The sequence below is a fragment of the Crocuta crocuta genome, unplaced genomic scaffold (genome assembly GCF_008692635.1).
Source record: "Crocuta crocuta isolate KB4526 unplaced genomic scaffold, BGI_CrCroc_1.0 scaffold313, whole genome shotgun sequence".
Classification (NCBI taxonomy): domain Eukaryota; kingdom Metazoa; phylum Chordata; class Mammalia; order Carnivora; family Hyaenidae; genus Crocuta; species Crocuta crocuta.
Genome location: NW_027527814.1, coordinates 371,245 through 385,632, shown reverse-complemented (window position 1 = coordinate 385,632; position 14,388 = coordinate 371,245). Strand labels below are relative to the sequence as shown.

Genomic DNA, 14,388 nt, shown 5'->3' with positions numbered 1-14,388 from the left:
GATACCATGACTCCAATAGCCCCTCCCAGCCCTCAGCTGCTCTGCCTGCTGGGGCTGGCACAGGTGCTCAGGGCTCATAAGCCATGGTCCAAGCCATCAGTCATAGATATACAGATGTCTGACCGGCCTCACAGGGCCTGTAACAGTCTGGGGACCTGATACCTCTCAGCCAAGGTGAAGTCCCCATCCTTTAAGGCCGGCACCTTCTTCAGGGGGTTCACCTGGACAAAAGCATCACTGTGGTGCTGGCCTGTGGGAGAGAACAGTGCGGCAGGTGAGGAGAACTGTGAGCCCTCTGAGGTCTCTGCCCAACCCCTATTTCAACATCCAGGTAGCAGCTTTCGGATGCCTTTATCCCTATTCAGGCAGGGCAACAGGAAGGAGACCACTCTGCGGGTCACCAGATCACAGACCCTGTGTCCCCCAACCAGAGGCCCACCCTTCCTGTGTCCACCCCCTTGGAAATCTGAGCCAAGCAGCAACTCAGCTTGGATATGGAGGGAGGGTGATTTCCTACAGCTGTAATCCATCTCCATCCCCAGTCAATTCCATCCATTGGCCGGGCACTCCAGCCTCCTCCCTGGGCTCTAGGCTTGCCCCCCTGTGATTCATCTTCCTATGCTGGCTGGGTGACCTGTCCACCCCGCAGAGCTCCAGACACACCTGCTCTCAGCCCTCAGTCCAGCTTCATTCCCTCCAGGAGTCCCTGCCCCATGCAGTCACCCAGCCTCCACCGGCGCAGCTCTTCTTTCTTTCTGGTGCCAAACCCTCAAGGCTCCTTCCCCAAATGGGTGCTCCCAGGTCTGAACCACTTCTACATTCCTTGAGCTGGGGCAGTGCTGGGAGGTACAACACTCACTGTGTGTGGAGTCAGAGGGCTTCCCCGGAACCAGGCTCCTGCCTGGCCATAAGCCCACGTGTGGGCCAAGTAGATTCTCTTCTACTAGGTGAAGAGAATCACCCCCACCCATTCTCCCTCCAGAAAATGCCTCTGTGCCCAGCCCCCGTCCCAAAGAGGGCCAGAAAAGCAGGGCAAGGTGGCAGCACAGCAGCTGGTGTCCCAGGCTGGGGGCACCAAAGACCAGATGGGCAGGCTCTGCCACGAAGGGGTTTCCCTCCTGGCCTGCCCAAGGATAGGCCTACTGTCCAATTGTTCTCCTGTCGGATTGCAGCCCTGCCTCGTCCCCTGGATTCTGTAAATGTGGAGGGGAGGTGGCCAGCCGCGGGTAGAAGTAAAGCGGGGCCCGGCCCCAGGTGGAGCAACTAACTCTCTCTTGCTGGCAGATGCAGAAATTCAAGAGACGCGGGCTACTCCAGTAAAGAAACGAGGAGGCAGTTTCATTGCTTTCTACCAGCCTCGGTGTGCGGGTGTTGGCGCACTCCCTTCGCTTCCCCACGCACCCCGCCTTCCAGTCCCCTGCGCCCCCCACTGTTCTCTGCCTGCTCTCTTCCCTCTTAACCTGTATTTTGAAAAATGTTTCGCACCCCTAGGCAAAGATCTGGGCTCTTGAAAAATACACAGCCGATAACTGAAGCCACGGTTTCCATACTGGAGAGTGACCCTTCTAGCCGGTCTGCGGCGCGGGAGGGCGGGGTCCCTCAACGCACAGGCGGCCCAGGCCCCAGGGCCAGCCTGTCTGCCTGCCTGCCCGGCCCACCTTTGAGCAGCTCCACCGTGCGCAGCTCGAAGGGGATGCCGTTCTTCTTGGCGAAGATGTAGACGCCGCGGCAGGGCTGGGACAGCAGGTCCAGGTAGAGCTCTAGGCCCATGGCGGGAGCGGAGGACCGACCCCGGGGTCGCGCCCTGGGTACAAGACTGGGATCAGGAACGGCTGGTTGGAACCGCCGGGCCACTGGACCAAGAGCCAAACGCAATCCGGTCAGAGGGTTTGGGGGAGTGTCTGAGCCCCGCCACCGCCTCCCAGCCCATTGGCTGGCTCCGGAGAACTTTGGGCCAATCAGAGACGCCCCAGCTCTCCCTCATTCCCTCTCCGAGAATGTGTTGCGGTTCTCTGGGTAGAAACGGCACTGGCACTGGGAGACTTGGCCTCTGACCCGAGATTTTGCTGCCAGGTCACTGCCCTTCCCCTGACCTCAATATCTACCAAAGGTGTTGGAAATCAAATAACTATATCCTGGGTTAGGAGATTACAGGGAACACATTGTAAAGCAGAACACTGCTTTCTGGTCTTGCTGAAAACAGCAGATCGCGCTTCGCTTATCTAGTTAATGTGTATCTAGGGGAAACTCACTTCGCTTCTCTAGTTAATGTGTATCTAGGGGTTAGATCCTGACTATACCCATAAATTCCTTAGGTCATGTTATCTCATGTAATATTTTATCCTGCCTTGTTTTTCTGCGCGTTTTCTATACGTTCTTACTGACACATAGCCCACCGATGTGTTGCACAATGTTTCCCTAAATGTATGCTCAATAAATACTGCAGCTTGCGAGCAGCTCTGAGAGACTTCCCTTAGCCTCCCTCTCACCTCTTGTGACTTGCATGAAGTCTTGAGTAATCCTTTCTGCCATCCTCAGCTTTGCTGGAGGAAGCCAAAAGCCGAACTCACACCGGGGCAGTGAGGGATGGTAATGGGAACAGGACGTTAAGGTCACTTAATTTAGGACCGAAAAGGGCTTGGGTGCCTTCCATTGGCCCAAACCACCTCCCCGACTGAGAGAGGAGGGGCTTCTGATTCCCCGGGAGCACAAAGGGAGGCAAGAGAAAAGAGGTGCAGTAGCCTCCCCTATGGCCAGTGGCCAGGATGGAGGCTGGGGAGGTTTCTGGACCCCAGCTCACTGCAGAGGCCAGGCCCACACTACTGGAAAGAATGAGCCGCCCCTCCCTAATCCCTGGGGTCATATTCATTACACAATCCAGCTAATCCCTCTAGCAAATGGCTGAAGCCCCTGGGGCCCACCTAATGGTTTGCAGGAGGGCTGAAACTTCCCCACTGCCTTTGCAAGGCCAAGTCCTCCAACTGACACCGTGAGGGCTCCTGAAGTCTGTGGCTATGAACCCCATCCCCTAAGAGAGGCTCTTGGGGTAAATTCTGCCCCCAAAGCCAAGATTCAGAAAAAGCCCCTTGACAAGAGGTTGTTCTTGGAAATTTTAAGAATAGTTTGGCCTCCCTGATCCCCCTAAGCTCTGGATTCATGTAAGACCTATCCTCCCAGAAAAGTGCCTTCACTTCTCTCCAAACTGGAAAGGACCATGTTCTCCATTCCCTTCATTGCCCTGCCCTCCTGCACAAATTGCCTTTGGCAGGATTACTGTAATATCCAATTTCCCTTCTTCCTCTTTGGCCACCCTTCAATCCAACCCGCCCCCCCCCCCAAGCTNAGAGAGACAGCGTGAGCAGGGGAGGGTCAGAGAGAGAGGGAGTCACAGACTCTGAAACAGGCTCCAGGCTCTGAGCTGGCAGTCAGCACAGAGCCCGACGCGGGGCTCGAAACCACGAACCACGAGATCATGACCTAAGCGAAAGTCGGACGCTTAACTGACTAAGCCACCCAGGTGCCCCGCCAGAATATTATTTTAAAATGCAGTCTGGTGGGGTGCCTGGCTGGCTCAGTTGGTAAAGTATGTGACCCTTAATCTCAGGGTCATGAGTTGAAGCCCAGCACTTGGTATGGAGCCTACTTAAAATAAAAGTAATTAAGTAAATGAATAAATAAATAAAACGCATTCTTAGCACACTATGCCTGCATATGGTTTACAGATCACAGGCATGGCCTTTACGGCCCTGCATGATTGATTTCCTGACCAGGAGAGCTGCGATTTGGATTTTCCCCTCCTGACCAACTCCACAGAACAGATGCAGGACACATGAGCTACAGTGCTTGGTATCAAAAGGCCATATCCTGGGAGACTGGTCCAGCCAACTGGCTGATCACCATACCTACCGCCACCACATATGGGATGCCTGCTGCCCTCTATGCTGTCTGACAAATCACTTTCTCCAAAAACTAGAAGATTAGAGGACATTTGTTAATTTCACTCCTGGCAACCATCATGGAGAAGCTGACCCATAGGGCTTAGGAAGGGGTGTTGTCTTTGGGATAGAGAAGACGAGGGCCAAGACAGAAGGTCAAATAAATCACACATTATTAGAAGTGCAGGCTCAGGTTGAGCTCAGGTTTATTTCCTAAACTGAAAGCAAAATGCAGTGATTAAAGAAGATAAGATCTGGGTGTTCCATTCTCATTGTGGCTTTCAGGCCGCTGCAGAAGATGGCGTGGGTGTAGGGACCTAACCTGGAGAGCAGAGGGACAGTGGGGCTCAGGCAAGTCACTCCTGCCCTCTGAGCCAGGCTCCCATAGGACATTGGAAATAAAGGTGCTTTGTGAACTGCCCAGGGCAGAGCAGAGACAAGGCTTCCTGGCTCACCGGATCATGGCCAGCACCCCAGGCATCAGCTTCTGCTTTATGGTGGGGTCTACAGGTGGAGAGTCCTTGGCCTTCAGGATGACCTCATGAGCCTCCCAGAAGAGCTTCTCTCCCATTGCTGCCTCCACACGCTGGCGCCATGCAGCCAGCTTGGGTCTACCTTCGAACACTTGGCAGCCAGCACCCACAGGCTATAGGGAGAAAGAGAACAGGATGGGGGTGGATGGGTAAGGTCAAGGATGGCAGCACCAGCCTGGTTTGGAGACTGCAGAGCTCCAGAAGAAGTTTCCGTACATAAGCAAGACTTCAGCAACTCCCCAGGACCCTCGCCGCCTAGCAGGCCCACCCTATCCATAGCACTCACATGCATCAGCTCTGTAATGGCTACCAGGTCAGCCAGGGAGACGTGGGCCCCAGTTAGAAAGGCCTTGTTCTGGAGGAACTTGTCCTCAAGCAACTGCAGGGACACCTCCAACTCAGCAAGGGTGGCCGTCAGCATCTCAGGAGATACTGGCTCCCCAAGGAAAACAGGGAACATCACCTGGTAGGGGGGGAAGCAAAGCAAAGGGTTAGGAGCCCACCCAGACAGCCTCCAGGGCAGAAAGGCAAGTATGCCTCCTCATCCCAGTTTGAGCTGCTTTCTGTTTGCATGCACCTTTCTTCTCTAGCCTGGGTAGGCCTGCAGGGAAACTCCCAAAGGACCATCTTTCACAGAAATAGTCCTGCTTCTGTGATCTCTGATGGCTAGCCTCAGAGGCATCTGACAGAAGAACTCAAAGTCGTTCTCAAAGGGGACCTGAACAATGAGTTTTATACTTTGAAAGTAGGCATCTAGCTTGGGAACAATCTATTTTATAACATCTTTCCCCCCGAATATAAAGTCAGTACCTCTTACTGTATAAATAATTAGGAAGATGAACTTTTAAGATTTCCACTCGGCCACTTACAGAGCATGTGACCCAAAGCAAAATCCTCAAACCCTCTGAGCTTCTATTTCCTCATCTATAATATAGGAGTAATAGTACATGATTCCTCTTATAAATGGAAAAGTGGGGCCCAGAGATGCACAGCCAGTTGCCTGAGATGGCACAGCCAAGAAAAGACTAAGTCAAGAATAGAACCGACATTTTTGAGGGACTAAGGAGGAGGGCAAGGGAAGAGGGGTCTCCAGGATTCCAGGAGGAAGGTGTTTTAGGGGGAAGCCATCAACAGCCTCATGGCTGGCAGAGCTATCTGGGAGACACAGTGAATGGGGAGCGTCAGACGGAGGCTTCATGCTTTGTTTGGTATGGTCGCTTGGGAGAGCCTGGGATTCAGGTAAACAACTATACAGGTCTAGGATTGTACATAAGTCCTGGCTTTGGGCTTCAGTTTCCTCCCCCACACAAAGTAGACAGAATCAATGATTGCCCACTGGTGCCCTGGAGGCCAGACCTGAGCTAATAACCTTCCTTTGGCTATAGAGTTTTAGAAAATGTGGATCAGTTGCTGACATCTAAAAATGGGGACATTTCATATGAGAGTCCTGATTTCCAGCTTCTTTTTAATGTAAAGGGTGCTGGCCATAGGGTATCCCTGCTCAGTATCTAAGGCTGATGTTGATGGGCTCTCAGTTTGCAGAATCCCACCCAGCCCTCCTCCCTCATTTATTATCCACCTCACCCCTGCAAGAGGTTGTAGACTGTCTACATTTCCCTTCTGTTCTGATTTGGTGGATCCAAAATGTTTCGGGTTTTAAAAAGTGGTTTTGTTCCCCCGCCCCTTTTTTCTTAAGTTTCTGTTGTTGTTGTTGTTGTTTTGTTTTGTTTTTTAAGTAATCCCTTCACCCAACATGGGACGAAATCCAGAGTCACATGCTCTACCCACTGAGCGAGCCAGGTGCCCTGTTCCTCGTTAAATATAAAAGACCATAATAGGGTAATACATACATTCTGATTTATTTATATAATGAATTACTATAGAGTAGGTTAAGAATGGACAAATTAGATCCACCCATGGCAATACAGAAAAATGCACATTGCAAAATATGAGAGCATTTATATAAAACTTTAAACACTAAAAGCAAAACTTTATTTTGTTTATGACTACACATAAATGTAATAATGTATAAAATCGTGACCTGGAAGGACTCCCACCAGATCCCAGAGCAGGTGGCCTCTCATGAAGGAATGAGGGCAACCAAGAGGTTTTTTGGCTTCTGGCTTCTGTTTCTGTGTTATATACAAAATGACAGGAGATAGAGAGTATGAGCAGGTGAGGAGCACAGAGGGGGACAGAGGATCCAAAGTGGGCTCCATGCTGACAGCAGAGAGCCTGATGCAGGGCTGGAACTCACGAACCGTGAGATCATGACCTGAGCCAAAGTTGGACGCTCAACCGACTGAGCCACCCAGAGGCCCTGAAGACCCATACACTTTAAAAAATGAGGAATCCCATTTCTGATTAGGATATCAAAGTCACAAAAACCATAGCTCCCATCATAACAATGGTGGAAAGAAAATAATCTTATTTTTCTTTAAAGCCATCAAAGAGTTATAGAACTTTTAAAATGGAAAATAAAAGAAAGAATGAAAAAATAAAAGAAAAAAAGCCCAAGGCATCTGGGTGGTTCAGTCAGCTGAGAATCTGGCTCTTGATTTCAGCTCAGGTCACAATCACCTGTTTAAGATTCTCTCCCCGCCCTCTCTCTCTCTCTCTCTCTCTCTCNCCAAACCCAAAAAAAAAAAAAAAAAAGACGACTAACCCTATGATGTCTGATATGGTATCCACTAGCCTCAAGAGGCTAATGAGCTCTTGAAACATGGCTGATTCTAGCGCTGAGATGTGCTGCACATGCAAAATACACACCAGATTCTAAAGACTTAGGGAAAAAAAAAAAGATGCAAAATATTTCATCAATGATTTTTTTTTACTGGTTACCTGTTACTTTAAGTGCTTTATATTTAGTTAATGTAAGAAACACATAACATAAAATTTCCCATCTTAACTATTACAATTTTTTTTCTAGTTTATATATTTATTTTAAGAGAACAAGAGAGAATGTGCAAGGAAGGGGCAGAGGGAGAATCCTAAGCAGGCTCCATGCTGTGAGCGCAGAGCCCCCGGTGTGACTCACTCTCATGAACTGTGAGATCATGACCTGAGCTGAAATCAAGAATCAGACACCTGGGTGGCTCAGTCAATTAAGTGTCTGACTTTGGCTCAGGTCATGATCTCAAAGTTCATGGGTTTGAGCCCCACATTAAGCTCTGTGCTGATAGTTTGGAGCCTGGAGTCTACATCAGATTCTGTCTCTCTCTGCCCCTCCCCTGCTCATGCTCTCTTTCCCTCTCTCTCTCTCTGTCTCAGAAATTAAAAAAAAAAAAAAAACATAAAAAAAACTAGAATCAAACACTTAACTGACTGAGCCATCCAGGCGCCCCCAGTCTTAACCATTTTTAAGTATATGATTCTGTGACATTAAGCACATTCACACTGTTGTACAACCATCACTACTAAGATAGTACAGGGAAAGCAAGAGAGACTTAACTCCTTTAAAAGCCACTGGTCTAAGATAAGGGTTAAAAGTTTCCATAAGCTTAGGGGCTCCTGGGTGACTCAGTCAGTTGAGTGTCCAGCTCTCAGGTCATGATCTCACAGTTGGTGGGGTCAAAAGAGTTGGGCTCTGCACTGATAGAACAGAGCCTGCTTGGGATTCTCTGTCTCCCCCTCTCTGCCCCTCCTCTGCTCCCACTCTCTTTCTCTCTCTCTCTCTCTCTCTCTCTCTCTCTCAAAAATAAATAAATAAGCCTTAAAAAAAAGTTTCTCTAAGCTTAGAGACAGATATCTCCTGGGAAAGAGAACAAATGAGAGAGATAAGCCACTGGGGAGTAATGTTTATCTGGGCAAAATTAAATGTAACAATTTAAATGTTGCTTGCATGAGTATTTCTATCTACCAAGAGTCCTAAAGAATGTTGACCATGAAGAGAGGCATCCTGTGATTGTCTTGTGTCCACTAAAAAGTAACCATCACAAGATAATGACCGTGGGACTGATGTCTCCCTGCTCCCAGCCCCTCACCCTTTGGAAAAGTGCCTTTATAAGCCATACATTCTATGGTGGGGGAGGCAGGGGGCAACATTCTTCTTTCTTGTTGGCGCCCTTGTGTACAAGCTATCTCTAATAAACTCCAACTGTTTTCTTTCTCAGTGTTCATTTTTATGACATGGAGACTCAAGAACCTGCACCATCCATCTCCAAATTCATTCATCATCCCAAAATAAGACTCTGTCCATTAAACAATAGCTTCCCTTTCCCTCCTCCCCCCACCTCAGACCCCATCCCGTGGTAGCCATCTTCCTACTTTCTCATCTTATGAACTGAACTACTCTAGGGATCTCATGTAAGTGGAATCATATAGGGGTGCCTGGCTGGCTCAGTCAGAGGAATGGGCGACTCTTAATCTTGGGGTGGTGAGTTCCAGCCTCACATTGGATATAGAGGTTACTAAGAAAAATAAATAAACTTCAAAAAAAGTGATAAAAAATATTTAAAAAGATAAAATAAGGGGCTCCTTGCTGGCTCAGTTAGTGGGGATGAAACTCTTGATCTCGGGGTTGTGAGTTCAAGCCCCATGGTGGGGGTAGACTTAACTTAAAAATAAATTTAAAATCTTAAAAAATAGGGGCGCCTGGGTGGCTCAGTTGGTTAAGTGTCCGACTTCATGTTTTGGCTCAGGTCATGGTCTCATGATTTCGTGGGCTGGAGCCCCACATCAGGCTCTGTTCTGACAGGGCAGAGCCTGCTTGGGATTCTCTCTCTCCCTCTCTCTCTGCCCTCCCCCACTCACACTGTCTCTGTCTCTCTCAAAATAAATAAATAAACTTAAAAAATGTTTTTACCTTAAAAAAGAAATAAATATTTAAAAAGTGGAATCATACAGTATTTGTCTTTTTCTGTCTGGCTTATTTCACTTAGCATAATGTTTTTAAGGTTTATCCATATGGTAACATATTGCATTATTTATTTCCTTTTTATGACTGAATACTCTTCCATTGCATGTATATACTACTTTGTTTATCCATTCATCCATCCATGGACACTGGGGTTTCTCCCACCATCTAGCTACTGTGAATAATGGTGTTGTGAACACGAACAGGGGCCCCTCGGTAGCTCAGTTGGTTACATGTCCAACACTTGATTTCAGATCAGCTCATGATTGCATGATTTGTGAGTTTGAGCCCCATGTTGGGCTCCACACTGACAGTACAGAGCCTGCTTGGGATATTTTCTCTCTCCCTCTCTCTGCCTCTCCCCACCTCAAAACAAACAAACAAACAAACAAACAAAAAAACCATATCTGAACCAGAGATGAACTGAAACTAACTAAAGCTACAACCTAACCCACCTCCTGATTAGCTGGAAGAAATGAACCTCACACAATGGCTGCCTGATGGAGGAAAGTGCAAACTCTTTCTAGGGGTATTTAGTATATACCTCTACCTCTGACTTCTTTCATTTATTTTTTTAAAGTTATTCTTTCTTTCTTTATTTTTTTGAGAGAGAAAGAGAGAAAGAACACAAGCAGGGGAGAGAGGCAGAGGGAGGGAGAGAGAGAATCTTTTTTAAAAGTTTTTTTTAATGTTTATTTATTTTTAAGAGAGAGAGAGGCAGAGTGTGAATTGGGGAGGGGCAGAGGGAAAGGGAGACAGAATCCAAAGCAGGCCAGCACAGAGCCGGATGTGGGGCTTGAACTCACAAGTGAGATTAAGACCTGAGCCAAAGTTGGATGCTCAGCCGACTGAGCTACCAGGTGCCCCGAGAGAGAGAATCTTAAGCAGGCTTCATGATCAACATGGAGCCCAACGTGGGGCTCAATCCCACAACCCTGGGATTATGACCTGAGCTGAAATCAAGAGTCAGATGCTCAACCAATTGAGCCACCCAGGTGTCCCCCTACCTTCTTTTAAACATAACATCTAGCACACAATAATAAATTATAAGACATGCAAAAAAAAAAAAAAAAAAAAAAAAAAAAGAAGAAAATGTGACCCATAATCAGGAAGATAAAAAATGGCCAATAGAAATAGAACTACAGAGGACCAAAGTATTAAAATTAGCTGACAAAGACTTTTAAGTAATGATTATAAATATGCTAAAGAATATAGAAGAAAAGGTGGACTAAATGGGTAAACAGATGGTGAATTTCAGCACAGAAATGGAAACTTTAAAAAGAACCTAGTGAGGGGAGCCTGGGTGGCTCAGTTGGTTAAGCATCCAACTTTGGCTAAGGCCATGATCTTGTGGTTCATGAGTTCGAGCCCCATGTCGGGGCCCTGTGCTGACAGCTCAGAGCCTGGAGCCTGCTTCAGATTCTGTGTCTCCCTCTCTCTCTGCCCCTCCCCTGCTTGCTCTCTGTCTCTCTCTCTCCTGAAAATAAATAAACATTTAAAAATTAAAAAAAAAAAAGAACCTAATGGAATTTCTAGAACTGAAAAATAAGTATCTCAAATAAAGACTGTATTAGATGGGTTTCAAAGCAACATGGGCACAACAGAAGAAAGAATTCGTGGAGTCAAAGTCAGATCAGTAGAGATTATCCAAATGGAAAAGAAGAATGCAATGGTGCCTTGACCCCTTTGGGGTGATACCCTTGTTGACCCCCACCCCCACCCCGGGGCCTCACCTTATGCCACAGGGCCCGGAGACAGCTTCTCCTCAGGGTTGTATGCTGCCATGCCAGGTACTCATCCACACGGGCGCAGGCCTGTAGATCCTGGGGGTACCAGTGGTCAGGGACTTTATACTTGCGGGTCAGGTAGAGCAGGATAGCCACACTGCAGGGGAGGAAGGACACTGCGCTAGGGGCTTTATACAGAGTCCCTTCTTTAATCCTCCTGACAATGTGCCAGGAAGCCATGCTTAGAATAGTGAAGGGACTTGCCCAGGGCACAGTTTCAGAGGAGCTGAGAGTCTTTCTGAGGCTAACACCGAAGCTCATCCTACCACTGGGCAAAAGCCCACAGCAGAGTATCCTGCCAAGTCTTCAGTGACAGTTTCTGATCAGAGGGCTTCCTGGAGGAGACACCATCAAAGCTGAGCCTTAAAGAAGCTTAGTTCTTTTTAGCCTGCACCCATTCTCATCCTCTGGCATCCAGACTAGCCTCAGACAGCCTGACTGCTCAAAAAGGCTTTCTTGTCATGTCTGTTCTCCCTAAAGCACCCTGTCAGAAACACTGAGGTTGCTGCAGGGTCATGGAACAGAACAGACAAGGCACCTGGAGCTTCCTCCTGCCCCGGGTTATGAGGCTATCATGGCGTTGTGAAAGGGGTAGCCCTAGAAGGCCCCTGAGTATGCTCGAATTGTCTCTAAAACAAAGGGTTGGGACAAGATGGTTCCAGTGAGATCTGGTAGCAGTTACCTCTCGGTCAAGGTGAAGTCCCCATCCTTCAAAGCAGGCACCTTCTTCAGGGGGTTCACCTGGGCAAAGGCATCACTGAGGTGCTGGCCTGCAGAGAGCACATCGTGTTGGGTGAGGGAGTTACCGCTGATCCTGCGTGGCCTGTGCTCACTCCCTACTATGCCCAGACCCCAACGTCATGGCTCATCTCCAGCCCTCAGCCGTTCTCCTGCATGGCCTCGGCTGGTCAGGGCCACTTTGGGAGGAGCAAGAGACTGTTACGCCAGATGTTGCAAAATGAACCTCTACAGCCCATGCCAAGTCCCACTGTGCACAGTCTCCAACCACGGCCCAAGGCGCAGGATCTGGTGCTTCCGCTGGGCCTTCCTACGCACCCCACTCACCATCCTTATACCATCCCCAGCCTCCTAAGCTCATATTCAGGGTGCCCCAAGTTTCCGGACCAGGGTGGCTGTTCATGCTAATGGAGTTCTGACTTCTTACAGTGCCCCTGTGGACTCTAAGATAACGTCACCAAACACAGAGAAGTGGCCTTTTCCTGGTATCTGTTTACCTGCAAACAACTTCTACCAGCTCTTCTGTGTCCCCTTATTCACCCTGTCCTGGCCACTGGGGACATGAGGAGCTAGCCCTGTCTTCAGGCTTCGCTGGAGCTGGAACAGTCGCATTTTTGTCCCCAAAAGGTGCAGCCTAGTGTCCCCGGGGACACTGGCCTCTGCTTGAGTATATCTGGGAGGTTCCTACTCCTTCACATGCAGCCAGAGAGAAGCTTCTGAAGAGACACTTAAGCTCACACTCTCCTCAACAGCCTTCGGTGGCTCCCCATTATCCCAGGATGAGGTGGAAGTCCCTCAAAGCCATATATGATTGCCTTCAGCCTCTAGCCTCAAACACACCCACTGTCCTCCCTCCTCCCTCCCTTGAGAGTGCTCCTTCACCAGATGCCCCTGCCCTCCTCTCTAGTGAAACACACTGTTCTCTGCACCCTTTATTTAACAGCCTGGCTGGGATGCTTTCTTGTCCCCATGGCTTCTCCCCTGTACTCTGCAGAAGTAACCCCTGGGCAGGACAAGTGGAAAATCCCCTGGAGGGGAAGAAGATGATGATTCGGGCAGAGGGACAGGCCAGCGCAAAGGCACAAAAGCAGGCAAGGGCCCCACACTGTGGGGAAGTGATGAAGGGGAAGGTTCAGCCAAGGAGAGTTACCCTACTTGCCCACCCACAATACCTGGGTTCTGCTTCCCTCTTACCCCCCAAGTTCCAGGTGTGTCCTTGGAGCCTGGGGAGCCTGCCAGAGAAACAAATCCTCCTGCGGAGAGTGCAGGGATCACCAGGCTGCCCCTTCCCAGCACACCCCCAGGGGGAGCCCCTCCCATCAAGAACGAGAGGCAGAGGGCAAGGTAAAGCAGGAGAAGGCAAAGCAGGAGGAAGGGAGAGGGGGACCCCCCAGAGCAGACTGGACCAATCCATAGGGCAGGGCTGGAAAGTCGGGACCTCTGGGACAGTGACTGTTGTTGCAGAATTTCAGCAGTTGGGGGCCACAAAGGAGGGGCTCCGCTCTGCCTTCGCCTCTATGCTCAGCCCTCCTCCTGCCCCCATCTCTCTTTGGGACGTCCTCTATCCCTATGTCCAGGTGCACCCTTTCCTTTCTTTTTGCTCACGAGGTCTCTCTTTTTCCTCGAGTTCTCCACCTCCTTTACTCGGCCTCCGCCGAGCCCCGTCGCCTCTTCGGTGGGACGGAGCACAGCTTGGGGGATTACCCGAATCTCGATCTCCCTGGTGGCTCACCTTTTTCGGCGATGGCGCCAAGAAGGAGTTGGCGTCGGAGACCTTTTTAAGCAATATTTGGCCTCCCCGTTCCTTCCCGATCTCTCGATTCCCAAACCCGAGCCTCCGCCCACCTTTGAGCAGCTCCACTGGGCGCATCTCGAAAGGAATGCGGTTCTTCTTGGCGAAGATGTAGATGGCGCGACAGGGCTGGGACAGCAGGTCCAAGTAAAGCTCCAGGCCCATGGCCGGGCGGAAAGACCAGGCTCGAGACCCAAGGGATCTGCAAACCCCAAGCTGCGGGGGAACGCATACACGGTCCTCGCGGCCACGCCCCACCGGCCGCCGCTCCCCATTGGGCAGCTCCGGGCACCCGGCACTTTGCTCCAATGGCTGCGCGGCCACGGGACTGTCCGAAGAGTCAGGAACACTAGCGCACCACCCGCTGGCGGGGGGATGACGCGATGGTCGTCCATCGGAGGGCCCTTTGTGACCGTCTTATTTCACTCACCACTTTGCAAGTTCTTAGCCCCATGCTCCAGAGATCGCGATGCTAGCAAATGGCACAGCCTCAGGGCTTCTGTTTAGCATTTTGTGGTAACTCACTCTGCTCAGATTGTACTCCCTGTCCTTGGTCCTCCCGCTCCTACCAGCACAGTGTCTCGCATTCCCTGAATTTGTTTCTTCCCTCTTTCAAAGCATGGGGAGAGATCTAGCAATCCCACTTCTGGGCATATATTAAAATGAAATGGAAACAGGCTAGGAAAGCGATATTTGCTCACCCACGTTGACTGCGGCCTTATTCACAGTAGCCAAGATACGGAAACAA

The 14,388-nt window shown here is 49.7% G+C and overlaps 2 protein-coding genes across 3 annotated transcripts in view; both read right to left on the bottom strand.

Moving 5' to 3' along the window:
* Positions 1 to 1,880, bottom strand: part of LOC144240764 (glutathione S-transferase theta-3-like) — a 7,025-nt gene extending 5,145 nt beyond the window's left edge. The window contains exons 1-2 of the mRNA XM_077775165.1: positions 1,659 to 1,880; positions 163 to 250 (exon numbers count right to left, since the gene is read on the bottom strand). Coding sequence (XP_077631291.1) covers positions 163 to 250; positions 1,659 to 1,770 — 200 coding nt within the window. The 5' untranslated portion in view covers positions 1,771 to 1,880. The remainder of the gene's footprint in view (positions 1 to 162; positions 251 to 1,658) is intronic.
* Positions 1,881 to 4,113: 2,233 nt separating this feature from the next.
* LOC144240954 (glutathione S-transferase theta-1) lies at positions 4,114 to 13,871 on the bottom strand. 2 transcript variants are annotated; one of them, XM_077775385.1, is made up of 5 exons: positions 13,694 to 13,871; positions 11,793 to 11,880; positions 11,057 to 11,207; positions 4,755 to 4,931; positions 4,114 to 4,581 (listed from the first exon to the last, which is right to left on the bottom strand). In XM_077775385.1, exons 1-5 carry the CDS (start codon positions 13,803 to 13,805, stop codon positions 4,387 to 4,389), a joined length of 723 nt encoding a protein of 240 aa, XP_077631511.1. In that variant the 5' UTR covers positions 13,806 to 13,871; the 3' UTR covers positions 4,114 to 4,386. The 2 variants fall into 2 exon arrangements, with proteins under 2 accessions (XP_077631511.1, XP_077631515.1); XM_077775389.1 differs by lacking the exons at positions 4,755 to 4,931; positions 11,057 to 11,207 and having other exon boundaries at positions 4,381 to 4,581.
* Positions 13,872 to 14,388: the final 517 nt, after the last annotated feature.